This window comes from Ochlerotatus camptorhynchus, unplaced genomic scaffold (genome assembly GCF_037179485.1).
Source record: "Ochlerotatus camptorhynchus isolate MF236.1 unplaced genomic scaffold, CSIRO-AGI_Acam_v1.1 ptg000903l, whole genome shotgun sequence".
Lineage (NCBI taxonomy): Eukaryota > Metazoa > Arthropoda > Insecta > Diptera > Culicidae > Ochlerotatus > Ochlerotatus camptorhynchus.
Genome location: NW_027041354.1, coordinates 58,251 through 75,656, shown reverse-complemented (window position 1 = coordinate 75,656; position 17,406 = coordinate 58,251). Strand labels below are relative to the sequence as shown.

The 17,406-nt window shown below is 45.7% G+C and overlaps 1 protein-coding gene across 2 annotated transcripts; it reads left to right on the top strand.

Moving 5' to 3' along the window:
• Nucleotides 1-116: 116 nt before the first annotated feature.
• LOC135715431 (coiled-coil and C2 domain-containing protein 1-like) lies at nt 117-16,841 on the top strand. Of its 2 annotated transcripts, none has more exons than XM_065238709.1 (6): nt 117-316; nt 404-1,805; nt 10,147-10,790; nt 10,850-11,001; nt 15,709-15,886; nt 16,407-16,841. In XM_065238709.1, the coding sequence occupies exons 1-6, from the start codon at nt 254-256 to the stop codon at nt 16,524-16,526; spliced, it is 2,559 nt and encodes an 852-aa protein (XP_065094781.1). In that variant the 5' UTR covers nt 117-253; the 3' UTR covers nt 16,527-16,841. The 2 variants fall into 2 exon arrangements, with proteins under 2 accessions (XP_065094781.1, XP_065094780.1); XM_065238708.1 differs by having other exon boundaries at nt 118-316; nt 15,796-15,886; nt 16,407-16,839.
• Nucleotides 16,842-17,406: the final 565 nt, after the last annotated feature.

Below are 17,406 nucleotides of genomic sequence, written 5' to 3'. Positions count from 1 at the left end.
ACATCGGTACGTAAATACGGTTAGTAAAATAGCAGCTGTCCATTCAAATTTTGGCTGCTTTGCCCTATCGGTTTTGTTTTTGTTGACTCACTCTCTCGACAAATCAGACAGTTTGCAGCTGCATTTTCGCGGAGGCGAAGGTCATCAGAAATTCAAAAAAGTTTCACCTTTTTTATCAGTTTTTAAAGTTGGAATTGATTAATTTGTCACCCAATTGGACAGTGGCATGCAGTTTTAGATTTTATCGGTGGAGATGTTCAGTTTTGGCAAGAAACCCGCCGCTCCGAAGCGGGAAAGGAAACGCGATCCATCCGAGGTTTGTTTTCACTTGATTGCAGCAGCAGACAAAAGATTAGTCATCAGTTAGCATTTTGTATCCGTATTTTTCTTTTCTCGGTTATAGTATGGATTGTTCGGAATAGGTGACGCTGGCATCGGGGACGATAACGATAGTGACCTGGGTGACGATGGGGATGATGGCGATTTGGAAGCTGAGCTGGCGGCAATTGCTTCCGGATCCGGTGCTGGAAAGAAGCCGCGACCGAAACCTAAGGGAGGTGTTGTGGCACCGGAAGCTCTGGACGCGATGGTGGCCGCAAGTTTGAGAGACGTTGGCAGTGATGAGGAGCTTTCCGGAGATGATGATGACCCGGATTTATTGAGCGAACTTGCGGATATCGCTGGTGGAGATGTAGCTGAAGACGAACCGACAGTAGATCGAGCATCACCTCCAAAACGAGCGGCATCTAGCGGCTCTGGGGTGAAAGATCTGATTAAATCTAGAATCGAAATGTATACCACAGCGGAGGACAATGCAAAGAAAACGGGTGATGCTTCCAAAGCAAGAAGGTTCAATCGAGGATTGAAAACGTTGAAAGACTTGTTGAAGCAAGCAGAAGCCGGGAAGGCAGTGGATCCTAGCGATATTCCACCGGAAGTAAGTGTGAAAGGTGCCACTTCTGGACCTAATCCAGAACCACCAAAAGAAGAAAAATCGGCCGACATTCCCACAGTTCCTACAAGAAAAGCTCCAGCTCCTCCCCCTGCAGGTCCTGCACCGGTCTTCGAATCAACTACCATGCCTACAACGCCTGAATCAAAACCTTCACCTCCGGCCAATCCACAGCTAAGTCTACTAAACGATAGGAAGACCCAATATAAAACTGCTGCCTTAGAAGCGAAAAAGGCAGGAAACACAGAGAAAGCTATCCAATACATGAAGATAGTAAAACAATTCGACTCGGTGATTCAGGCGGTGGAAAATGGGCAAGAAGTTGATCTGAGTAGAATGCCACCCCCGCCAGGAGAACAAGACAAATCATCACCTGTGGCTGCCACCAGTCCACCGCCAGTGCCTCCTCGCGCAAGAAAAGAGGAAGACCATACCCAAAAGGAAGCCGAAGTGCCTGCCGTTGTTGTGACCAGCAGCGAACCAACCTCCCAAGAAGATTCCGAACAACCCGAAGAGGAAGAAGTGCTGATTCAAGCGTCCAGTATTTCGGAAGCGCTTCAGCAACGGTTGGAAAAGTATCAATCCGTGGAAAAGGCAGCCAAGGACGAAGGCAATGGATCGAAAGCGCGCCGGATTGGACGCATTGTGAAGCAGTACCAGGATGCAATCAAGTTACACAAAGCCGGCAAACCGATTCCGATCGATGAACTTCCGACCCCACCCGGCTATGCACCTATTCCGGTGGATGGACCGCCAAAGGTATCTCCCAAGCCGGCCCCATCGCCACGACCGGTTCCGAAGGCTTCGCCAGTGACGACTCCCGGGGGGTCTTCTGCTGCTGCTGACGTTCCTGGTAAGTGCTGGTTTTTGGTGGTTAGTTAAGAATTATTCGAGATGGTTGTTTCTTATTCTTGTCGTTGATGATTGAACGACTTTTCCCGGAAGTTGTATCCCCGAAACACGGTTCCCCGAATGAGTTAGTGCCCCGAATGGCACAATTCCTCAAAATCTTTTTCCCCGAAAGCACTAGTTCCCCGAAATTTCGAAATGATTGATACGTGCGGCAAAATAACTAAATTGAAACAAAGCTCAATAGTAAAATAAGTAGAATATCTAGGGAGGAAACCATAATAAATCAACTTGCCAACATAGGCTATCACATTTATTTTGGTGGCACTCTTTAAATGATAATAAGCCTTTTTTTCTCGCTTCGGTTGGTTCGCACGGCTTTCGGAATTCGCGCGGTTTTCGTAACTTACATAATTTACACGGAATCCAAACAACAGCCGAAAATCTACTGGTGGTGGCGTTCTTGTGGCTGTCCGTTCCGGATTGGAGGCAAGTGCAATCGAAAATGAATCTTGGAACAGTGTGGAACAGGTTTGGACAGCCATTAAACTGGGCGATCGCACATTATTTTTGTGCGCATTGTACATGCCTCCAGATCAGTGCTGCAAAATCTCGACAGTACACGGTGATATTGACAATTCTGCTTTGGTCACTCATTTGAGCTAACAGTCATAGTCAAGGCAAACCATGTCAATATTGTCAATGACAATGGTGTCAGTGACGAACATGTGCAGATTTGTTTATTAGCTAAATTTGCAACGAAATTAAATTACTTGAGCAAAACAATAACATGGATCCATTTCAGTGAACAAGTGTCTACGTCCTGAGCTACTTGCATAACAATAATGTGACACAGAATGTTCTAAATTACACTTTTTGTTACCAGGTGAATCTTTGTCATTGACGAAAAAATGAATGAGATTTTGACGAAGGTTTTTTTGAGGATCAAGTCTGTCAGTGACTATGTGACGAACAATTTTGTCAATATCTCGCGAAAGTCTGTCAATGACAATGACAAATCTCAGCACTGCTCCAGATCGAGTTCGTGATCTTGAACTCATCGAAACTCACTGTAAATCAGTCTTCACAGTAATGGAAAGAGCGACTCCAATTGATGAGCTATTCATTTTTGGGGACTTTAACCTTGCAGGCGTTTCGTGGAGACCATCCCATAGCGGCTTCCTCTATCCAGATCCAGAACGTTCTGTATTTCATGCAGGAGCTATCGGCATTCTCGATAACAATCGCGTAGCAACGCTTTCTCAAATTAACCACGTAGTCAACGAGAACAACCTTAGTTTGGACCTCTGCTTCGTGAGCACTCAGGACAATGCTCCGTTCATTTCCACAGCACCTTGTCCACTAGTTAAGCTTGTTCCGCACCACCCTCCTCTGATTGTCACTGTTGAGGACAATCTCGTTCGTGATTTCGATAGTCTTCCTGCTGCGGTTTCTTATGACTTTCGAAAGGCCGACCATCGAAGCATTGTAGATGTGTTGTCAAACATGGACTGGGAGAACATTCTCGATCATGACGACGTTGAGGCCGCTGCGCAAACTTTTTCTCATGTCTTGGCATATGTCATTGACAGACCCGTCCCGAAAAGAATTCACCGCAAAGACTCTCACCCTCCCTGGCAGACGATTGAGCTGCGTAGGTTGAAGTCGACCAAGAGAGCAGCATTGAGAAAATTTACGAAGTATCGCACGCTTCCTCTGAAACATCACTACGTGAGGCTTAATCACGAGTATCAGCGAGCAAGTCGTCGATGTTTTCTGCGATTTCAACGAGGTATTCAGCGTAACCTTAAACTACACCTGAAATCCTTCTGGAACTACGTGAACGAGCAACGCAGAGAATCTGGCCTCCCATCGTCAATGGAATTGAACAGTGAAGTCGCTTTCACTCCGCAGGATATTTGTCGCCTTGTTTCTGTCAATTTTGCCAGTGTGTTCACTGATGAGAGACTAAGTGACGACCATGTTTCCCTCGCAGCCAGGAACATCCAACTAAATGGCAATTGATGTCAACGTTGAGATGATTTCTAACGCTGGAACGCAGCTCAAATCGTCCTTCAACCCTGGACCCGATGGAGTTCCGTCCGTGTTTTTGAAGAAACATATTGCTTGCTTGTTAACTCCACTTCACCGTCTATTCCGTATGTCCCTCTCCAGTGGTATATTTCCATCCTCCTGGAAATTTGCACACATGTTTCCTGTCCACAAAAAGGAAAGCAAACGAGCCGTGGATAACTATCGTGGAATTACATCGCTGAGTGCTGTTTCGAAACTATTCGAGCTTGTTATTATGGAACCGTTGCTCTCTCACAGCAAGCAGTATCTGAGTGCTGATCAACACGGGTTTACTGGCGGTCGCTCTACAACCACCAATCTGCTATGCCTCATATCCTACATTACCGATAGTATTACTGAACGGGTACAGACGGACGTTATATATACCGATCTATCCGCGGCATTCGATAAGTTGAATCATGACATTGCGATTGCTAAACTCGACAGGTCTGGGGTGAGCGGTAATCTCTTGAGTTGGTTCCGTTCGTATCTTACTGGTCGCCAACTTATGGTTGCTATAGGAGATTGCAAATCAGCAAGCTTCTTTGCCACATCAGGTATACCGCAGGGAAGCCATCTGGGACCGTTGATTTTTCCACTCTACTTCAACGACGTGAATCTGGTTATCGAAGGACCTCGATTATCATATGCAGACGACCTCAAAATATTATTACGAATTTACTCGATCGCTGACTGCCACAATCTTCAACATCAGCTTAATGTCTTCGCCAGTTGGTGTACTTTAAATCGAATGGTAGTGAACCCAGCAAAGTGCTCTGCCATAACGTTCTCACGAAAAAAGCAACCGATTGTATTCAGCTATGACCTGCTTGGAACGACACTCGAACGCGTGAATCAGGTGAAAGACCTGGGTGTGGTGTTGGATTCACAGCTAACATTCAGGCAACACATTTCTTATGTCATCGATAAGTCGTCTAGGACATTAGGATTCAACTTCAGGATAGCTAAGAATTTCACCAATGTCTACTGCTTAAAATCTCTTTACTGCTCCCTCGTACGATCGACGCTTGAGTATTGTTCTGCGGTTTGGAATCCAAAAATACAACAATGGTGCCGAGAGAATCGAATATGTTTAACGTCGCTTTCTTCGTTTTGCGCTTCGTAGACTGCCCTGGAGAGATCCGCTTCGGCTGCCCCGCTACGAGAGTCGCTGCCAACTGATAAACCTTGAACCTCTCCGGATTAGAAGGGACACCAGCAGAGCTTTGATTATCGCCGACACTCTACAGGGACGAATAGATTGTGAGGCTATCCTGAGGCAAATTGACCTAAACGTGCAACCCCGACCACTCCGTAACAACCTCATGCTGAGACTGCCGCCACTGCGTCGCATGAACTACGGGGCATATGGTGCGATTTGCGGACTACAGCGTGTGTTCAACAGAGTCGCATCTGTATTCGACTTTCACCTCACACGTGATGCGCTTCGTCGGAGATTCTCATCTGTTTTCGCCGGCCGTAGTGACTGACAGAGAAAACTAGTGTATTTCCATTTATGTTTTTTTTTCATTCTGACCATGTTGCTTTGTTTTTCTTTCTGTGATTATTTGACATGTAATTTTACTATTATTATTATTATGATTAGTATTATTAACATCATTCGGGCTACAGCCAGCCTGTTGATGTATGGCAGCAATAAACAATTAGATATTTTGTTCGAAACGGATTTACTTATTTAATATTCAATCGGATTACTACGCAGATAGGGGAAAAGTTGGCTTCGGCCATACCTTAACCTATTATCGTCAGGGGGATAAACAACGTCCTTGAGAGCTCAATTTTGGCATGTGGATACATTGTGTTTCAGAGCAACTATTGGCCAAATTTGAGTGCTCTAGGAATTTGTTTACCCCCCTGACGATAATAGGTTAAGGTATTGCCGAAGCCAACTTTTCCCCTATATCTACGCGTACACGTCACAGCGTTTTTTCCATAACTATCTTGAAACAATACACACGGAATCCAGTGTTCAAGCTGCCAACATAGCCTAGTCCTTCTGCTGTATTGTCAAAGATAGAAGCAAAATTTATTCAAATGGATCAAGTCTTGAAAACAAAGTTGTCAGGCAGCTCCAGCTTGATACCCAATAAAAAAAAATGAGAAGATAAAATGTGTGTTTTTTCACCCATTAGTTGGCAAAAAATATACCCATTATGCAACCGTGAGCTAATTCTTTAATGGGTATTTTTTCACCTATTTTATGATTTCCAAATTCCCCCATTTTTTGACAGCTGCATTTTACTTACTTACTTATCCTGGTCCGACATCCCTCAGAATTGCACCTGCATCACAATGTTACGCCAATTCACTCGGTCCGTGGCTGTCTCCAATTTCTTGACCGTCCCACACTTCCAAGATCCTGCTCTACTTGGTCTAACCACCTTGCTCGCTGTGCTCCTCTTCGTCTTGTGCCGGCCGGATTCGAGGCAAACACCATTTTTGCGGGATTGTTGTCCGGCATTCTTTAAACGTATCCCGCCCATCGTACCCGTCCAGATTTCGCAACTTTCTGGATACAGAATTCGCCATAGAGTTGCGCCAGCTCGTGGTTCATCCTTCACCTCCATACCCCGTTCTCACATACCCCGCCAAAAATGGTCCTAAGCACTCGGCGTTCGAAAAAACCCAGTGCTTGCAGGTCCTCCTCGAGCATCGTCCACGTCTCGTGCCCGTCGAGAACTACCGGTCTTATCAGTGTCTTGTAGCACGTAGTAAGCCCGACTTCCGGCAATAATACGCCGACGAATTTCTCTGCTGCAGTTGTTATCCGACGTCACCAATGATCCGAGGTACACAAATTCATCCACCACCTCAAACTCATCTCTGTCGATTGTCACGCTTCTGCCTATGCGAGCCCTATCCCGCTCGGTTCCTCCAGCTAACAGATACTTTGTCTTCGACATATTTACCTTTAATCCAACCTTCTCTGCTTCACGTTTCAGCCTGGTGTACTGCCCCACCACGGCCCGAAACGTTCTTCCGACAATGTCCACGTCGTCAGCGAAGCAAATGCACTGGCTGGACTTATTGAAGATCGTGCCCCGCATGTTAAAGCCCGCACGTTTCATAACACTTTCTAGCGCAATGTGTAACAGGAGCGCATTGTCGAAGTCCTTTGCGAGTTTCAAACGAGTCCGATGACGCACCCGATATCTTCACTTCTTCTTCTGGTGAGCTTCCCGGGAAAACTGTTCTCGTCCATAATCTTCCATAGCTCTTCACGGTCAATAGTATCATAGGCGGCCTTGAAATCGATGAATAGGTGGTGCGTAGCGGCTTGATAACTTCCCACAAATCTGCTTGCTAGCGGCAATAGACGGCGAAGATTATCTGGGAAAGCACTGTGTAGGCCGCGTTGAGAACAGTGATCGCTCGATAGTTTTCACATTCTAGCTCGTCGCCTTTTTTATATATTGGGCATATTACTCCCTCTTTCCACTCCTCCGGTAGCTGTTCTGTATCCTGACTTTCAGTAGGTGCAGACAAATGACCAACTTATCCGGACCTATTTTGAAAAGTTTCGCTCCGATACCATCTTTCCCAGCTGCTTTGTTGTTCTTAAGCTGTCGGATAGCATCCTTAACATCACCTATCGCTGGCATGTCCCCCTCATCCGCTGTACCGACGAAGCCATTCCTCCTGCCGCCTTGGTCCTCCGCCTCTGCACCGTTCAGATGTTCATCGTAGTGCTGCTTCCACCTTTCAATCACCTCACGTTCGTCCGTTAAGATACCCCCTTCCTTATCCCGACACATTTCTGCTCGCGGCACAAAGCCTTGGCGGGATGCGTTGAGTTTCTTGTAGAACTTGCGTGTTTCTTGAGAACGATACAGCTGCTCCATTTCTTCGCATTCCAGCTCTTCCAGGCGGTGCTTCTTATCCCGGAAAAGATCGATTGCTGTCTTCGCTTCTGTTTATATCGCTCCACATTATGACGGGTTCCTTGTTGCAGCAACGCCGCCCGTTCTTCTCGTCCAAAACCGTCTGACACTCTTCGTCGAACCAATCGTTCCGTCAATTCCGCTCCACGAACCCAACGGCGCCTTCAGCAGCGCTGTTAATGGCTGCTTTCACGTTGCTCCAGCAGTCCTCAAGAGGGGCTTCGGTGAGCTCTCCCTCATCCGGCAACGCTGCGTCGAGGCATTGCACGTACTCAGTTGCGACTTCGGGCAGCTTCAGTCGCTCTAGATTGTACCGTCGCGGGCGTCGGTACCGAATGTTGTTGACAACGGAAAGTTTTTGGCGCACCTTGACCATTAGAAGGTCAAGGTCCTTACGTCGATAATGTCCGAGAAGTGCCTTCCGTCGATCAAAACGTGGTCGGTTTGCGATTCTGTCTGCTGCGGTGATCTCCAGGTGTACCGATATGGGAGGCTATGCTGGAAGTAGGTACTACGTATGGCCATGTTCTTAGAGGTGACGAAATCGATGAGTCTAAGGCCGTTGGCGTTCGTTAGCTGGTGAGCGCTAAACTTTCCTAAAACCGGTCTGAATTCCTCCTCCTGGCCGACTTGAGCGTTAAGATCACCGATGACGATTTTGACGTCATGGCTTGGGCAGCTGTCGTATTTCTGTACCAGCTGCGCGTAAAAAGCGTCTTTATCGTCATCGTCACTTGCTAAGTGAGGGCTGTGCACGTTGATTATGCTGACATTGAGGAAACGGCCTTTGATCCTCAACTTGCACATTCTGCTATCGATTGGCCACCACCCAATCACGTGCTTCTGCATTTCGCCCATCACGATGAAAGCTGTACCCAGCTCATGTGTATTGCCGCAGCTCTGGTAAATGGTAGATGGTCCTGCAGCGCTACGATGTCGAACTTGCGGACCCTCAATAAATCGGAAAGAATGCGGGTACTTCCCAAGAAATTGAGAGACTTCTGTAAGTTTCTGTAAGACAGTAATACAGGAATCCCCCTCCCAATATGCTCGATGGGTGGTACCGTCTACCCACCGCTATTTCTCAACAGTCTTTCGACCAATTAAGCTGACTTTTTGTAAGTGTCAAGCTTGTGGTTGACCCTAATCACATACAAAAAATCAGCTTAGTTGGTTGAAAGATTGTTGAGAAATGCCGGTGTATAGACGGCACCACCCATCGCGAGAATCGGGGATTCCTGTATTATTGTCTTACAGCAGCTTACAGCAAAAGCAAGTACGGGAACAAACCTATTATTTTTGGTATCGTAGATTTTGTATGTCTTTAAATTAATTTGCTATCTTTCAATAACTCTTGATTACTTTTTCGAAGGAACGTGTCAGCTGTTCTAATCAATGCATTTGATCGTCGATTTGGCGTAACTGGTAGCTTTCCCACGTATGCTAACACTACCATCAGATAGGGGAAATTTTCCCCTACCTGATATAAAGGGTGATACGGTCAAAATTTGGTCAAGGGAAAACGCGTGTAAATCGGTGAAATCGTTTATTTAAAAAATCAAATTAAATTTCTTTTTCAAGTTCAATTAGTATAAAATTCAGGAAAAATATTCAGTTAGGCTTCCGCTTTTCCAAATCCGAATTGCCGGACCTTACGCTTGACCCCTGCCATCAGATTTTGTACAGCCACCTTGTCCACCTTCTTCGCCGCAGAAAGCCAGTTTGCCTTGAACTGCTGCTAGCCCTTAGCAGTTTTTTTGGTCTTCTTTAGGTTCCGCTTGACAATAGCCCAGTATTTCTCAATTGGGCGGAGCTCTGGCGTGTTGGGAGGGTTCTTGTCCTTGGGAACCACCTGCACGTTGTTGGCGGCGTACCACTCCATGGCCTTTTTACCGTAATGGCAAGATGCCAAATCCGGCCAAAACAGTACGGAACAACCGTGATTCTTCAGGAAAGGCAGCAGACGTTTATTCAAACACTCTTTCACGTAAATTTCTTGGTTGACAGTCCCGGAAGCTATGAAAATGCTGCTTTTCAAGCCACAGGTACAGATGGCTTGCCAAACCAGATATTTCTTTGCGAACTTTGACAGTTTCATGTGCTTGAAAACATCTGCTACCTTTCCCCTTCCTTTTGCCGTATAAAACTCCTGTCCCGGAAGCTGCTTGTAGTCGGCTTTGACGTAGGTTTCGTCGTCCATTACCACGCAGTCAAACTTCGTCAGCATCGTCGTGTACAGCCTCCGGGATCGCGCTTTGGCCGTCGTATTTTGTTTATCATCGCGATTTGGAGTCACTACCTTTCAATCCAGCCTACTAAAGCATCTCGGAAGCAGAGCATCACGGTTTTAATTCTCTCACTCAATTCCAGGTCCCAGCAAGGTAGCGAAATCGCCCCAAACACAGAACGAGAAACAGATTGTCCTTCTGCTGGAGCGCCAGAAGGAATTCCGCCAGGCGGCCGTCGAGGCGAAGAATGCCGGTGAGCTAGAGGAAGCCAAGGAATACCTTCGAGTGTTCAAGGGTTTGGAAAAGTTGATCGATACCGCCCGCGGGGGAATCCCGATCGATATGAACACCATTCCGATAGCACCTTCCAAGCGATCCTCGCTGGAGGACTCCTTCACGGTCGTTGCCCAAGAGGATTGCACTCCAGCGGACGATGCGGATGTAGATCTGAACACGCGTCTCGAGGAGCAACTGTCGAAGCAGCTGATTATGTGTAGGAACACTAGGGATCATCACCGGGCGATGGGCGATGTGGCCGGTACGAATCGATTCGAGAATCTAGCTCTTAGTGTTCAAAAGGATCTGGACTTTGTGAGATTGGCACACAGAAAGCAACTACCGGTTCCGAAGTTCCACTACGAGATGAAGCAGTTTAACGTAGTCAAGTGTAATACGGAATTAACCGACAACGAAGTTGAGGTTATGATAGTTAGGGGTATCAACTATAATGTTCCTAACCCGAAAGAGGTGGATACGTACGTGAAACTGGAGTTTCCATATCCGCAGGTGAGTGTGCTTGATGATTTTAATTTTTTATCACCTTTCAAAATGGTTTTCATCGGCAGGATGATCCTTTAAAAGCGAAAACCGGCATCGTGAAAGACAGCGACAATCCGGAGTATAACCACCGACAGAGCATCGAAATTCATAGAAGTCAACGTGCGTGCCAGCGGATATTCAAAAGACAGGCGCTCAAATGTGAAGTTTTTTCCAAAGGGTGAGGATTCTAATCTATTCTAAATTTTCATGCACATGTCCTTCTCCCGGGACATGAAAGTTTAATCGAATCAAATTGCATTTTACCGTTTGACGAAAAGTGTGAACGGACAGCACTGGAGAAGAATGAAAACTTTCAAACGCATCTAGCACCTCAACCTCTGTCGTCGCATCACAACATGTGCAAGCACTTCTCTCTGCACTATTCATTGTCTGTCCTGCCCGTCATTCTCGTCAAAAGCCTGTGTGCGTCGTGTGTTGTCGACAGATGGATACAGGATTGGAACTCTGGCTCATGAAACGCAAAAAAAAAAACATCTAACGGTATAGGGTTACCGTAATGTACCGTAATTCCGCGATTTCCATTTATTTTTAAATTTATATTTTTTCCATACACAAGTGGATAATAGCCTTCTACAAGTTCGCCTCAATTCTAATTATATACTGCCTAATAATCGCATATCAGTCCCATATGCAAAAAGTAGGCATTGAGAAAATGGCAGTCGAATTAACGAACTTTGATTTTTTTTCCTTTAGTAGGGAGATTTTTAGCCAACTAGGAAGTTACGAAAGTTACGAACTGCAATTCCCATGAGGCTGTTCATTAACCCCTTTCCCTGTGTAGACAATTGTCCATACACATTTATTTAAATTTGTTTGGGCCGTAGATTATTCCTAACTTTAGATTGGCCCCGCCTTTAGAAAACAAACACCAATCATGTTATACCTTGTACAGACATACAAAGTTCACTGTTGTACTACCGTTGTACTGCTTTAAGCTAGTACCACAAATTGTACGTTTTGAGGTACTAGATTAAAGGAGTACAACCAACAATCCATACGAAACTATCGATTTTAAATTGGCTCACTACTTGAGTAGCCTATTGGTCCCAAGCAAATCGATTAACGTACCCCATTCTAGTCAAAATTCTAGTACTACACTCTGTTTGTTTTGATTCGCTATGAAAGTTTACCAGATAAAATGAGGGGCTCGTGTGTTTTCCTATGTTTCGAGGGGTGCATCGATTAGCTTGGGGCCGAAGATAGTAAAAGAGCTGAGCCAAAAAGTTGAGCACGTTTCGTCGGGACCTGCTGGTCTTAGAGTTACCTCTATGTTACAACGGTACTAATTTGTATGTCTGCCTGTGGTATTAGGCAGTCCGAATGAGTGAATGACCGAAGTAACAAACATGTACCCATCATTTCAAATTGTTCATTGTTCAATTTTTGACCTATGCTTATCTTAAATAAATGAAAGTAAATTTGGATGAATGTTTTTGTATCACATGCAATGATAAAAGAGCAATAGTTTGTATCGCTTAACTCGATTTGTTTACATTTGTTACTTACCTTACCAATCAGGCTAAGGCCTTGTTGTCCCCTGCTGTCCGAAGAAGTCGTCTCCACTCTACTCGATCCATGGCCACAGTTCGCCAGCCTCGTAGTCTGCGAAGGGTCCGCAGGTCACCTTCTACTTGGTCGATCCACCTTGCCCGCTGCGCGCCTCTTCTTCTTGTTCCTGTTGGGTCGCTTTCTAGAACCATTTTCACTGGGTCGTCGTGCGGCATTCTTACGACGTGCCCAGCCCACCGTAGTCGCCCAATTTTTGCAATGTGGACGATGGATGGTTCTCCCAGCAGCCGGTGCAATTCGTGGTTCATTCGCCTCCTCCACGTTCCGTCATCCATCTGCACTCCACCGTAGATGGTACGCAACACCTTCCGTTCGAAAACACCAAGGGCGCGTTGGTCCTCCACGAGCATAGTCCAGGTCTCGTGGCCGTAAAGGACCACCGGTCTAATCAGCGTCTTGTAGACAGTCAACTTCGTGCGGTGGCGAATTTTATTCGACCGGAGCGTCCTCCGGAGTCCAAAGTAGGCACGATTCCCTGCCATAATGCGTCTTTGAATTTCTCTGCTGGTATCATTTTCGGCGGTCACCAGTGAGCCCAAATACACGACCACCTCGATTTCGTCACCGTCAATCTGAACTCGGGGTGGGAGGCTAACATTGTCTTCCCTAGAACCTCTTGCTTTCATATATTTTGTCTTTGATGCGTTGATGGCAAGTCCAATCCGTCTAGCTTCAGCCTTCAGTCTGATGTACGTTTCCGCCATCATCTCAAAGTTCCGTGCCATAATGTCAATGTCATCGGCGAAACCAAGGAGCTGGATGGACTTCCTGAATATCGTGCCACTCGTGTCTATCCCAGCTCTTCTGATCACACCTTCTAACGCGATGTTGAACAGCAGACACGAAAGTCCATCACCCTGCCGTAACCCCCTTCGAGATTCAAAGGGACTCGAGAGTGTCCCCGATACTCGAACAACGCACATGACTCGATCCATCGTCGCCTTGACCAATCGCGTCAGTTTATCCGGAAATCCGTACTCGTGCATAATCTGCCATAGCTGATCTTGATCGATTGTGTCGTATGCGGATTTGAAATCGATGAACAAATGATGTGTGGGCACGTTGTATTCGCGGCATTTCTGCAGAACCTGCCGAATCGCGAAAATTTGGTCCGTGGTAGCGCGGGCACCCATGAATCCCGCCTGGTATTGCCCCACGAACTCTCTTGCATATGGTGACAGACGGCGGCATAGAATTTGGGAGAGTACCTTGTAGGCGGCGCTCAGCAGTGTGATCGCGCGGTAGTTGCAGCAATCCAACTTGTCGCCCTTTTTGTAGATTGGGCATACGACACCTTCCATCCACTCCTCCGGTAATATCTCCTCCTCCCAAATCTTGGCAATTACCCAGTGCAGCGCTCTAGCCAGTGCTTCACCACCGTATTTCAATAGCTTACTTGGTAGTTGATCTACACCAGTTGCTTTGTTGTTCTTCAGCCGACCGATCTCCTCCTCAACGTCTTGAAGATCAGGGGCCGGTAGCCTGTCGTCTTCTGCGCGTGCTCCAAGGTCTGTTGCCGTGCCACCTTCGTTTTCTGCTGCTTCACCGTTGAGGTGCTCGTCATAGTACTGCTTCCACCTCTCAATCACCTCACACTCGTTCGTGAGAAGGTTACCGTCCAAGTCCTTGCACATATCGGCTTGCGGCACGTAGCCTTTGCGCGAACTATTTAGCTTCTCGTAGAACTTCCGTGTGTCGTTTACGCGGTACAGATTTTCCATCGCCTCGCGATCTCGATCTTCCTGCTGACGCTTCTTCCTTCGGAAAACCGAGTTTTGTCTGTTCCGCGCTTGTCTGTATCGCTCCACATTCAATCTCGTGCGGTGTTGCAGCATTCTCGCCCGTGCTGCATTCTTCTCCTCTACTAACAGTTTGCATTCGCCGTCAAACCAGTCATTTCTTCGGTCCGGGATTGCAGTACCTAGTGCCGCTACAGCAGTACTACCTATGGCTGAACGGATGTCCCTCCAGCCATCTTCAAGAGAAGCTGTGCCAAGCTGCTCTTCCGTGGGTAGTGCAACTTCCAGCTGCTGCGCGTAGTCCTGGGCAACTCCGGTGTCCCGTAGTTGCTCAATGTTGGGTCGTGGCGTTCGACTTCGACGTGTGTTATGCACCGTCGAGAGTTTTGAGCGCATGCATACTGCAACTAGGTAGTGGTCCGAATCTATGTTCGCACTGCGGTACGTGCGGACGTTGATAATGTCGGAGAAGAATTTCCCGTCGATTAGAACGTGATCGATTTGGTTTTCTGTGTGTTGGTCAGGTGATCTCCAGGTGGCTTTGTGGATATCCTTGCGGGGGAAAAAGGTACTTCGAACTACATTTGTTACATTGGTCTATTTGAAAAATGACGCGAGAATTGAGTGTGCGTTTGACTAGCACTGTTGCATGGATGGCCATTCGCTTAATTTCAACTTCTATTCAATTTTCACACTGCCGTATTCTAGCGGAAGTATCATCCTATCCTCTAATTAATTAATTATCACACTGAAGCCTCATGTTGATATTAGTACTGTACTTTTGAAACTACTGTACTGTACAACTTTTGAAACATGGGACTGATATGCGTAGAACGACAGTAGGTACAGGCTTTTCAACCAACTCTGATTTGATGTTGTTTTCACATTTTTCACGATCAAACTCCGTAGTTTTATCACATAATATGAAAGTAGAAGCCAATTGAGAGTGCGGTGTTATTTAAAAATCGACGAATATCCGTATGAGACTGATATGCGATTATAAACAGTATACAACTTATAATTATTTTGGAAATTTTAAAACTGCGCAGAACTAGGCCTTAGTTGCGCAGAATTATGACACTTTACGGTACCTAAGTTTTCAAAACCTTTAAAACCGAACGTATAATTTGACGAATTAAAAATATCCCTGCATGCCAACCCTATCCGTAGAGCTGTATTCGCGACTACGAAACATGGCGGACATGGCATTTGCTCTCAAAGATTGACACTGGGTTACGGGATTTTTCAGTGGTGTGACCGAATAAGAAAAAATCCGCCATGTTTCACGCATCCATTAAAGTTTGCTTATGGGATTTCGCCCATAGGAGTAAAGAGTTACAGAAGCTTCGTAGACGCGAATAGGAAAATCCTTTTTTGTCCGATTTCCCTATCTAAATACTGTTGTAGGTCAATAGAAGTTTTTCCTTTCTCTTCCGTTCCATTTTCGGTTGCTTATGACGAATCGCATCCTGTGTTAAAACAAAAACCTGCTTCGTCATGATGATGAATCGCGCTGTCCGATGATCCGACGACGACGGCGTTGGCGCCGCTTTCAGATGTTCATGTTGGGGTGTTGGATGCTTCCCGTGCTGCTGCTGTTGTCCATCATCCAGGTCTAGCATTTTTTCATCCTCCTGTTTCAGAGGTTTCCTTCGCTCGGACACCCTCATTGGAACGGTCACGGTGAAGCTGCAGCCACTGGAAACGCAATGCGAGATTCATGATTCGTTCCCGGTAGGTATTTGAATTTTGAAACGCTCTTCTTTATTGTGCCTTTACTGTTCTTACGGGTTCAGAGGGAAAGATTCAATATTAAAGCTTACGTACATTCTTTCATACGAATATTTAGGATGGTTCTACAAAACATGTACGTGTAAGCTTTACTGCCCATAAAAGCATAACTGTCCCATATGAATAGGAAATCAAGCAAAGATGGGACAATTATGCTTTTATGGGCAGTAAAGCTTACGTACATTTTTTGTAGAACCATCCTAAATATTCGTATGAAACCTGTTTTTACCAATTTTCAATATTCTTCTCATATTCCTTTGGACAGTGATTAATCAATACCACGTTTCGGAGAAAGCGTTCAGCACATTTCCTCTCAAAACCATGCTCAAACAGCTAGTAAACAGATTCAATTTCTCACACTTCTCACACAAGTACATATTTTTTTTTTTGTTTCTACATTCTCATTTTTCCTTCTCCGTTTGGTCCTGCGTGTGTCCTGCGGTCGGCATCTCATTCTCTACAGCTGATGGACGGTCGTAAAACAGCCGGTGGCAAACTGGAACTGAAGATACGTGTCCGGAATCCGATCCTGACAAAGCAGATCGAGCAGATAAACGAAAAGTGGCTGATTATCGATGCATGAGTTGTTACCTAGCACTAGGATGCATTTGATACGCGCGATGCTAAGGCCATGCCGGCGGGTGACGTGGAGAGATTGACTGGTGATGCTAGTAAAAAATGTAATGGAATCTAAACAACTATCACACATGGCAGCAGAACATCGAGCGGTTGCAGTTGCAGATTTCTCGTTCTGTACTGCGTGCTACGCGAAACAATCGAAATGAGGAAATAGCGCTTTAAGCTTCTGTTGAATGTTGAAATAGGTGGAATGTTTGTAAAATTGTGTGTTGACTGAGGTAATCAGTTTGTGATGAACGATAGGATAGCTTTACGATGTGATGCGTATCTTAGACGAAAATAAAAAGTGCTTACGTTATACATTATAAACATGTTGTTTTTTTTTCAATAGTTGATCACATCATCTAGTTGACTTATCTCGACCTCCTGCAATGAGTTTATCGAAAGGTTCACTTCGTCACACTTATTTATTATCTTTCCTATGTAGGTAGAGCTTGTGCAATTTGCAATTTTAAGAAAATCATCACTAATGCTACCTAATGGTAGGATGAACGCACCAATTGTGGAGGTACGTAAGTGTAATGTGTTCCGTGCGTTTACCCTACAAAAAAATAAATCTAAGATCGTGGCTCCCGGTGGCAACATTGTCTTTGTCCAATTTCCGATGACAGTTTGTGTGTATTCCCTCTAACCCCCACTGGCGGACGGCAGTATTATTATGGAAGAACTATCTCTATAATGTCGCATTTATGGTCATTGAAGACAGCTTTAGTCCGGGAGTTAGAAAGTGAAAGCTCTATTGCAGATCCAGCAACCCATTTCAGAATGTCTGGAGAGTCACGCCAATTCCGAGGTATCTATCATTTGCAATAAGCCCCGCATGT